At 43.5% G+C, this 11079-nt stretch overlaps 1 protein-coding gene across 1 annotated transcript; it reads right to left on the reverse strand.

Moving 5' to 3' along the window:
* Positions 1–2052: 2052 nt before the first annotated feature.
* CFAP90 (cilia and flagella associated protein 90) lies at positions 2053–10863 on the reverse strand. The gene is made up of 3 exons (XM_065628876.1): positions 10670–10863; positions 7135–7251; positions 2053–3143 (listed from the first exon to the last, which is right to left on the reverse strand). The coding sequence occupies exons 1-3, from the start codon at positions 10850–10852 to the stop codon at positions 2964–2966; spliced, it is 480 nt and encodes a 159-aa protein (XP_065484948.1). The 5' UTR covers positions 10853–10863; the 3' UTR covers positions 2053–2963.
* Positions 10864–11079: the final 216 nt, after the last annotated feature.

Genomic DNA, 11079 nt, shown 5'->3' on the forward strand with positions numbered 1-11079 from the left:
AAGGATACTAGCTGGTGCTGAATGTACAGAATGTGCCATGCTACCTACCAATCAGGGATTTTCTTGACAGTATAAAAACAAATTGTGCACTTTACTCATAGCTGTTCATGTGATTTCCCAAGTGTTTCATAAAACTAAAATTTGCAGTAGTTGCACATGCCGTATTGGCTTATTGCTCATACTTAAGAGGTGTAGAGTGCTGTTCACTGAATGGCAAACAGAAAATGAGTTCTTATTAAAAAGATTCAGTTTACTTTGTAAAAGAACAGCTGCCACAGGGTAGTGGATTTACAGAGCTGTCTCGGGCGGCACCCTAGGTTCTGGGTGTGTAGTATTTGTAGTATTGTCCTTGGTGGCAATTGTAGCTAAGCTGGCTAAAGGGAGTCATACATGTGCTCCAGAGTTCCTTCAGTTTACAGCCTGCCATTCAAGCCTAAACTGAAACTCCTCACGCTCTGAAGCCCAGAATGCCTATGTCCTGTGCAGTCCTTTGCTGTGTGTGAGTATACATTCTGGCAGAAGGGTGGAATTCAGAACCAGAACCACTTCAGCTGAAACAAGTGTGCCCTAACTTGAGTCAACATACTGCTTTACAGATGGATGAAGGGAAGAGAACTGATCACATAACATAGACTTGATGAACTGCCATCTAAAACACATTTTCAGGATAGCTTGTGCATCCTGTCCTGTGAGGAATTATTATGCGTAGCAGAGCAGAATTCCCTGGTTTGATGAAACTGTTAAGATTTGATACAAAAGAGGTGAAGCTTTCACGTCTTTTTAAGTTCTATATATTTCACCAGTGGATACAGAAAGTGGCCATTTTTTCTTTCTAAGGCTACAGTTAATAATTTGTGAGTGTCAATTATCCCAACACTCCCTGGCGACTTTTGGATGCAAAATCCAGATCCAAAATATGTTTGACATTGTGTCAACCTGTGCGTTCTGTTCATTTGTTGCATGTATAAAACCTTTCAGTAGTATGTCAGCAGTGACAGGTGAGGGAGCACCAAGAGGTAATGAGATACTTTCCAACAGCGTAATAGGAAGCTTACAGCACATCAGTAACCTAACAATTGTCATCATAGCAAAAGAAAAATTGAAGGAGAATGACTGCAATGTATTTACAGACATTTCTAAGGAACTTCTCCCTAATACAGAAGAAATTGTCACTGTTCTTTTGACACTGAGCACTGGAGAAGTCAACCTCTCAGAACCGAATAAGAAACAAGTAGGAGGAGGAACAACCTGTGAAAAACCTTCAAAAGTGAGGAGGGATGAGAAGGGACTGAAAGAGAAGGGGGTAACACAAGCAAAGAAATGAGGGGAGAACTGACAGTGGTGCTGACAACTTCATCCACAGTGGAAGTGAGCTGGTGATGCTTATTTCTCACACAAGCCAGAAGGTGGTGGTGTTCTCAAACAGATCTGATTTCTCATAGTTTTGCCAACACAGATGGTTTGTAAATATAGTTAGACTGCTTAAAAGTAACTTGTACTGACTGTCCCAAACTAAAAATAACCTGTCTAGAATATGGCCACGTTCCATCTCATTCTTCACTGGTAGACATTTGGTATTGATTTTTGAAAATGCATTCTGGTATTGTTAGAAAACATTTCCTTCTCACTTTGTTCATATTGTGATTCCTTTCATTTAATGCTGCTGGATTTGTTTAATGAGGCATTTATTGTTGAATGTAGGAGTTACTGCCCTCTTGCCCCTAGCTCATTGAATATAAAGGAACTTGCAGGTCATGAATAATGAAATAAACACCTCATGGAATGGGCTGCTCTGTGTGCTCTGCTCCTCACATCATGCCAAACAACTGCCATTGATTGCTTAATTTACTACTTAACCAGGCCCCAAATAAAGCAGTTCTTTGGTTTTACTACTTTTCACTAGGAGACTCACTGTGTTCACAAATGATACAGGTTTCCAATGTGTAAGTACCTGACAGAACTCCAGCATCAGTCAAAGCTGTGGACTTCCAGTCCTTGTTCTGGTATCATCAGTCGAGCTGTTGTTCCATTCTGAACAATAGTGCCTCAGCTTAAACAACAGCAGGATCAATGGCTCTAGAGAACCAAACCGATGCAAACCCTGCAGGAGATATTCCTTCTCCTGAAATTGCCTTATAACTTTAGTGTTCAGTGAGAATATAAGGCACTAAATATTTAAGCAGGTTTAGACATTTACTCTAAACATGGTTTTTAAATGACTACAGCTCAAATCCTTGTGTTTTTTCCATCCTTTCTACCAAACTATTTAGTGCTTGTTCTCCTAGTATTATTTTTTTCAGCATTAGATACAGAAACAAATATTATTTTTATTGTGAAACTCTTGACAAACAAATCAGACAGCATTTGTGTAGTGAAAGTCACCAAATAGATATCTGAAACCAGCTAAGCCCAGATTTTCTCTGTTTAAATGCTAAGTACTCAGAAGCTCCCTTTTAACCTGACTTCCACTTGAAGTCAACTGAAACTGCTAAGTGCTTGTCTAAGTAAGATCATTTCTTTACTTGCCCACTTTGGAAAATCTGGGTTGAATCCCCATTTCAGCTGTTGTGCAGATAACAACTACCAATTTTGTAGCAACACTGTAAAGATTAAGAACTTGGTGACCACTGATGCCTTGAACAAGCTCGCTTAAATGTTAAAGTCTGTGAATAGTTATGTAGAAGCACTGTTGACCCAACAGGTCTCACTTCCAGTCTTGCTACCTAAAATGTTCAGGTCTTGCTGATGCTCTTCTTCATGAGACTTTTATGAGACTGTAAGGAGAAGATATGCACTTGAAGTAGCCTGAAGAAAAGTAGAGCTGTTATTTCATCCTATTTTTAATCCAAACCATTCCCATTAACTAAAATGCAGAGGAAAAGGCAAAAGCACTGTTTTGCTTTTTGATGTGAGGTGGGTTTTTTTCCACAGAAATGTTGCTGGTAATGACAGGTACGAGACGTTTAGAATGGATCCAGGCTTGAGGGAGGCTTTTCCATTAAGCAGGTGACGCCATTTGTCCTGTAGAGTTCTGCTTGCAAGTGATCAATCTTTACATGTTCTCTTATCGGCTGCTCTAAGGGCTTATGTACGCGTCTCCCATATTCTGAAGATGACAGAACAGCGACGGGTCTTGCCATTTCCTGTGAAAATATAAAATTCTCCTTACAAGAAAGTCACAGAATGAACGCTTGGCAGTTATCTACTGCTAAATGTGCTGTGGCCAGGGGCAAAATAACAGACAGAACTGTACAGCAACTATACGGATGCTATACGGATGTGTATTTATTTAGCAGTGATCTGCACTCTTACTGTTCCATCCCTGAGCTAGTTTTTAATGTATATCAATAAACCATGAATGTATCACTAGATGACAAGATGATAAGAGATGGACCTCTGCCATGAGTTACTGTGGACTGATAATTTTTTACTTAGACACACACACACAGGCGATTACCATGTGATTACTGGCAAGCTAAATGCTATGTTACTGGAAAGTGGCACAGATTTTCTTTTAATTCTTATTTTTCTTGTGCACTGACTTACATGATTCATTTAAAAAACAGGATTTAATTTGTGCCTCCTGTTACAGGAACACCTCCCCTGCTTGCACAATTCAGTGAAACCACTGCATTAAAAAAATCAAAGCCTAAAGAAAAACTATGAGGAAGGACTAGTCCATGCAAGCTTTCCCTGAAGGACATAAAATATATACTACTGTATTTTTGTACAATGAAAGTTTTTACTAAAAATGCTTGTAGCTGTAAGATTACAGAAATAACCACTCTGCAATGATGGGAAGTGGACTTCGTAAAAAATAACCTGAGCAAGAAAAGATCATTTTAAGCTTGTTCTTAGTAAACTGCACTTTAAGTGACCGTGCAATCGGTATGTGCAATCTGCAGTTCCTTCCTGTGCTACAGCAATGGGGAGCTCTGGAGTCAGAAGGGAAAGACAGGATTTGTTTGTTGTACTTTCCCTGGCCAAAGGTCTCAGATTTATCAGGCTGCTTATGCACTTGCTCACTGGCTAACACAGTAAACCTCGGTCCCCAATGTGTTTACCTAGTCTTTATGATTTAATAATATCTACAAGTAGAATCAAAATGCAGGCACCACAACACAGTTCAGGTGCAAACGAATTCTTTGCTACAACAAACATGAGTATGAGCCACATCAGCACTTATTAGAGAACCCATGAAGCACACGAGCCCCTGCATTTCCAGTGGGGACACAGGTGGGAGTACAGATCCAAGGGGTCTTATAGCAGGGCAGTCAGATGTGAGATATTTCCAGACTCACGAGCAAAAGTAGACCGGAGATTCTTGGGAAGATGCTACAAATCCTTTTTTTCAAAACAAACAAACAACAAACAAACAAAAACAAACAAGAAACCAAACCAAAACAAAACAAACCCAGAAAAGCCTATTCCATAACAACCATTCATCTCCCAACTCTCCCTTAACCCTTCTTGCCTACCTTGCTCCACCCCATTAAAAGCTATTCACCACATCAACTTATAACCCCACCAGAACAAAAATCAAGTCAAGAAGTGTGGCAGGCACAAATAAGACCATTTCCTCCCCACACCCAGTTGGGAAAAAATGTTGAAAAAGGAGAAATGACAGAATCTTTGTACCATGAAAAAAGACTTTGCTAGCAATACATGGTTTACAGTGCTAACAACGGGCACCAGTATGTAATTTTGATAGTCTGTGTTCCCTTTCAGTAAGTAAGATTTGGTTTCCAGCATCCTTGGTAGCACAGCGCTGACAGCACGCAGTGGCATTTCATCTTTGTGGGTTCGGCATTCAGCAGATTTCAGATTTTCCAACAGTTGGCTGGGAAGCGTCCCGCTGCACGCCTCCGCAGCATGTAATTCCAGCACTGTTAACACCTCGAATCACCCATGGCAGCCTTGTGCAAACACTCCACTGCAGTCACCCTGCTACGTGTAGTTAAACCAAGTATCTGTAGCTGTACTCTCGGATTCCCTGGGTGCACACAGGCTCTCTGCAGTAAATCAAGGACACACTTGCAGTGGTTGTTTTTTTTTCCGCTTCAAGGAAATGAAATGACCTGTGGTGGATTCAGCCCATCTCCCTTCAGTGTTACACTACAAATATGTCAATCATGGCCTTTTTATTTATTATGTTTTATAATATAGTTGCTATTATTATATAAAGTCTGTGAGGGCCACTGGGGTAATTAAAGAGTGGGAGTTGAGTATGTGACCTGCACTTAGTTATGGGTAAATCCAGTGTTGGGTGTCATCACGTGCGGGAGGATCATGTAACATTTAGCAGCTGTGGGTTTGATGTGCCTCCATGCTAATTAAAGGGCTGGATTAAGGGACACCTGCTCAGGCAGAGTCCCTTGCATGCACGGGCCAGCAGAGCTGGTATGAATTCTGCAAATACGTGTTTGTTTTAAGAAGCAAACTGGTAGGAAAGTGATTTTTGCTGACGCTCAAAAGACACAAGAACTCAGTAAGAAACCTTAACTCTGCATTGATAAACTGTTTGTACACAAATTTCCCAGCTGGAAGTTTGCCTTGGTATTGGGGGAGGAGGGTGGCTTTGTTTTGTTTAAATAAAAACGCACATTTTAGTTGGAGCAGTCATTTACATGGCTTTTGGCCTCTCACAGATTTACAGTTGAGTTACAAGGCATGAGCAGATGATGGTAATGGGCACTCTCAGGATTCCTTTGGGAGCAACTAATACTCCCTGCACTGTCTGGTAGAGCTGAAGGGCACTATGGTGCGGCACTGAAATGTCTGGAATATATAGCTGCTTTGAGAAGAGTGGCCTTTGTCTGGAAATCTCACTAGTTTTATTACACAGCAATTACAGTAATTTTAACTTTTGTCTCTCTCTTCCTTCTTCCATGTCTATCATACATAATCATCAACACAGGCAGCTATTCTTAGCCTAGCCAACTCTTTACATCCCATGAACCCATCAGGATTTTGAGGCCATTAAGACACAGAGGTTGCACATCATTTGTTTTTTGACAGCCTCTGCCTCTGTGTGTATGTGTGTGTATAAATATAAATGTATATATAGGCACAATTATGTATGTATGTGCATTTTTCAGATGCTGCATGGAAAATACATATTTATATATATTATTCCTGTTTTCAAGGCAGCTGTTCAAAAACATGGCTGCAGACTTCCTTAGCTATCAGGCAGCACACCAAACCTGTTGGCTTTCACTGCTTTGGCCAACCTTTTCCAGGTATGGCCATGGTCTTCTGATTGACCTCTCCTTTGCACCAGCTCCCTATGAATTTCCTTCCTGCAGAGCAATCTGGTCTAAGGTTGTGTAACAAACTCAGCAGCTTCAGAGACTTCAGCTCTCTCAGCAAATGCTGGTGTAGGGAGGTGGATGTCACAGGGCAGCAGCTGAATCAGGGCCCCCAAATCCAGTCCTCTCAGGGAAGAGTTTTCATTAGCATCACAGAAATATTAATAGCTGCAGGACCACCTGAACTGCAAGTGTGACCAATGGTGACCAATGACAGAACCCGAGGGAATGTCAGGAATATGTGCCAGGGGAGGTTTAGGTTGGACATGAGGAAAAGGTTTTTCCCCCAGAGGGTGGTCGAGCACTGGAACAGGCTCCCCAGGGAGGTGTCCCGGCCCCAAGCCTGACAGTGTTCAAGAAGAGACTGGACAAGGCCCTCAGACACATGGTGTGAACTGTGGGGTTGTCCTGTGCAGGGACAGGAGTTGGACTTGATGATCCTTGTGGGTCCCTTCCAACTCAGGACGTTCTACGTTTCCATACTCGAGGGGCACAGATGGTTCAGAAGCCACTCTCAGTGACCCTGAAGTTTTGAAATAGAGAGTTTGCCTCTCTGTGTGTCCCCCTCTCTCCTCGCTTTAGCTTAAATACAGCTTGTCACCTGAAAATCTACAGGATGCCACAGAGCAGGAGCTAACTCTGGTCTTCACTGCCTAATGCTTTCTCCCAAACCTCCAGGCCGAGGACAATGATGTCCTCCTTCTGATGCCTTTGCTACCATATAGGCTGCGTTATAAAGGGTAAAACAACGCCTATAGTCTCCAGCTACATCAAGAAGTACAAAACAACTTTAACAAAGATAATTATTAATTAATCAAAGGGCTACCTCCTCGTTAATGTTAAGACCACGACTGCTTGCATGTCCTCTGTCACATCGGTGAAGTTTTTCGTTGTAACCCTCCGATCTATTAAAAATGGCATCATAAGTGGAAACATCTCCTGTCTTGAGAAAAGGAGAAAAAAAGGATAATTCACAGTATTGCTTAACTTCACAGGTTACAGAATATATGTAGTCAATTCAATACTTAAACAGTGCACATACAGCATTAGATGATGACAACTGTAATATTACTGGGACGCCATCAGCAAGTTTGGGTCAGCCCTTCGGAATAGTCCACAATAAAAATACCTAATGACACATGATATGTTTCTCTTAAGTCTGTTCAGCTTGTGGCAATTTACCTATTTTTTTCCCCTGTGATCTGTTGTTACTTTTGGAAATTAACTGCTCTATTTGTTTTAATTTTTTGAACTTTATATTCTCCTTCTTAAGTTCATGAATTTGTCGAATGATCTGGCACTGTAATGTAAAAGGAAAGCGGAGAGATTCAGAATTTATTTGGAATGAAAAAGACAAAGGTGCCCTGCAGTGGAATCACCATTTAATTTCAGATTAAAGTAGAATTAAGAAGAGTTTAGAAACGTGCCACAATGGTAATCCTGTGACCCAGTAATACGCAGGTATCTGTCACTTATGAAAATACAGCACACCCCAAGCCACAGCATTACTGTATTTATGGTTGACATAGTTGCATCTAAATACGCAACATTAAAGATCTGATCTGCTAACAAATGCATTTGTGAAATCCAACCAAGTTCTTTCATCAATGGAATCAAAGGGATATCAAAACAAAAAAGTTTTCAAGGAAAGAAAAGCAAAATCCACTGTTGAAAGATGCTGTCAGTTGTTAATGAACATCATTAAAAGGTCCATATTCTGGTAAACATGTCAATCAATCACTGATTTTGTGCATGGCTGACTATAAATGTGAAAAATTGTGCATTTTGTTGGGCTTTCTTTTTTTACCTCATTTTACCTTGTGCCCAATTTAGCCTTGTAAAACTCTTATATTTTGACTCTTACAATTTATAATGCTATCCTCCAAAACTAGACAAGTCAGGGCAGGTCAAGGAGGCTATACAGGTTCCATCAAAAGGAAACTGTAGTTAAGAACACTACTGAGGTGTTGCTGTAATCACAGGCTTCATTTGCAAGGGTATCTCCATTACTTGGTTCTGCGAAGAGGAGAAGCGGTTTGATATTTAACCTTCTCATCCCTTCATTTCTCAGAAACCACCAAGCCTCATGGAATTTCAGGCATGTTCAAGATCATCCTACATCTGATTTGCCACCTCCATTATTATTTCTGTGCTACATTGCTTGTCCTTTCTTCCCAACGCTACCAGTATCATTCAGAATTTTAGTGGGCATCTAATTTGTGCTCACCACTGGGAATGTTATTTGCTTCTTTGTTTTTATTCACGTAGCATTATTTGTCCATTATTTATTACCTGTATCAGAGCAGATAACTCATTCTTTCTGGAACTCGCAGACAGGTAGCCAGCCTGTTATGTTAAAAGCTAGCCCTGTCCCAAATGTGCAGAGGCAACACTTTTGTGCTCAATATACTCATAACTCTTTGCTGCTGTTTCTCTTTGTTGTTAAATGCTGACTTAGTTGGCTTAGCTGGTGGTGGTAGGGAGCTGTTTCTTAAAGCGTCAGAGCAAGTGATTCACAGAGAGCAGACAATAAATTTGCACTAAGAGTGGGCACCCTCTGTGTGCTGATACTAACACTAAGCACTTTGCAAACATTCATTAATATTCCAGACACACATAAAATAGGTAATAGCTTTCTCCATGGCACAGAAGAGGAAACACAATGCAAATTGGCTACAGTAACTTATGTAAAGCAATCGGGAGAGCAACTGTCAGCCAAGAGATTAAAAGGCAGGAATTCTGGCTTCTGGCCATGTGCTGAGCACGTCTTCCTGTATTTCTCTCTGCTTCAGACTCTGACACACAGTTGATTTTAGGTATTTTAGCTGCAAAAATGAATGAATTTCCCTTTCCTGGATAAATAAAACATTTCAAACAGTTTAATTCCGTAATTGTGCAGAAGACCGGGTAGACTCTGCTTCCTCCCCTGTGGCCGAGGCTTGTTCGGTGAAGAAACCCATTACGTGGCTGTTATCACTTTTTGTTTCCATGCCACTGGAGCAGCACTTTCCACAAACCAGGTCATCTGAAGTGTGAAAGCAGGCTTTATAACGTAAGCAAAAGCTCTACCATATGGTTGCTAATTCCATGCATGTTGGATAGACCGTGAGCTCCGCTGGCTCCACGTGCACCAGGCCAGGCCCCTGACCTGCCCTACCCTGGCTCTTCTTGGGCTCTCCCCACTGTTTTGTGAACCGTGGAACCAACTGTGCCCGTTCACCTTTGGGTCAGAGCACCTTCTCGAGCTAACAATGAAATAAACATGCAAAGAGTCTGAAACTACAAGTCCACCTGGCTTTTAGCAGGGCCACCGAGTCAACGCAGGGGATTTGCTGTTCCTTTAACGCCCGGCGCTGTGCTGGGGTCTGCACCCTGCCCAGTGCCACATGACCTGCGAAGTCTCACAGGTTGCCGTTCACACAAGGATCATCTGGTCCAGCCTTTCTGGGCAAAAGCACAGCCTAGACAAGGTGGCCCAGCACCCCATTCAGCTGAATCTTAAAAGTGTCCAATGTTGGGGAATCCATTGCTTTCCTGGGGAGGTTATTCCAATGGTTGATTGTTCTCAGTGTGAAAAATTTGCCTCTTGTCTCCAGTCGGAATCCCCCCAAGGAGTAACTTGTACCATTAACCATTAACCCTCGTCTTTTCCATGTGACTCCTTGTACAAAAGGAGTCTATATCCTCTTTGTAGCTACCCTTTATACACTGGAACATGATGAGGGCTGAGCCCTTGCACAGGGACCGAGCACAATGTCATAGAATCACAGAATCGTAGAATCATTTCATTTGGAAGAGACCCTCAGGACCATCGAGTCCAACCATAACCCAACTCTAGCACTAAACGACATCCCTAAGAACCGCGTCTAAACGCCTTTTAAACACCTCCAGGGATGGTGACTCCACCACTTCCCTGGACAGCCTGTTCCAATGTCTGACAACCCTTTCCGTGAAGAATTTTTTCCTAATATCCAATCTAAACCTCCCCGGTGCAACTTGAGGCTGTTTCCTCTTGTCCAATCACTTGCTACTTGGGAGAAGAGACCAACACCCTCCATGCTACAACCTCCTTTCAGGTAGTTGTAGACTGCGATCAGGTCTCCCCTCAGCCTCCTTTTCTCCAGGCTAAACAGCCCCAGTTCCCTCAGCCGCTCCTCATCAGACTTGTGCTCCAGGCCCCTCACCAGCTTCTTTGCCTCTGCACTCTCTCCAGCACCTCAATATCGTTCTCATGACCTCACGTTGCATGGAAACCCACGGAAAAGGCTAGGCCCTGCGGCTCCGCCGGCCCTTGCGAGGCTGCCCGGTCCGGCCCGGCCCTGCCCCGGCTCCCCGCCGCTCCGCTCGCCTCCCTCCCTCACCTTGCCCACCCGGTGGAAATAGCTGAGCTCCGGAGGCCCTTCCCGTCTGGCCGGGATGTAGCTGAAGGCGGAGAGGGCGGAGACGGGAGGCTGCCGACCCTTTGCCGCCGCGACACCGAGTGCCTCCTCTGCCCCTTCCGACCCTCCTGCGCCCGGCGGCTCCGGCGGGGCGGGAGAGGCCATGCTGCCCAGCGGCCGCCGTCACCCGGCAACGCGAAGGGAGGGCCCGGGCGGCGGGGCCGGGGCGGGCAAGGGCCTGTAGCGCCGCGAAACAGGCTGCAGAGGCGGGGAGCACTGGGCCAAGCCCCTCCCGGGCGCGACCCGGAGTCTGAGGCAGCCCGATAGAGCACACGGTGTGCCCTTGTGGCCAAGAAGGCCTGCGGTAGCCTGGGGTGCATTAGGAAAAGTGT

This window comes from Caloenas nicobarica, chromosome 2, assembly GCF_036013445.1.
Source record: "Caloenas nicobarica isolate bCalNic1 chromosome 2, bCalNic1.hap1, whole genome shotgun sequence".
NCBI lineage: Eukaryota > Metazoa > Chordata > Aves > Columbiformes > Columbidae > Caloenas > Caloenas nicobarica.

What these genes read in the sequence shown, in the direction of transcription:
- CFAP90 (XM_065628876.1), bottom strand. Translation starts at nt 10,852, where the DNA reads ATGGCCTCTCCCGCCCCGCCGGAGCCGCCGGGCGCAGGAGGGTCGGAA. An exon ending in ATTTCCACCGGGTGGGCAAG is followed by an intron (nt 7,252 to 10,669) that starts GTGAGGGAGGGA and finishes CCTTTTCTCAAG; the next exon opens with ACAGGAGATGTTTCCACTTA. An exon ending in GTCTTAACATTAACGAGGAG is followed by an intron (nt 3,144 to 7,134) that starts GTAGCCCTTTGA and finishes ATATTTTCACAG; the next exon opens with GAAATGGCAAGACCCGTCGC.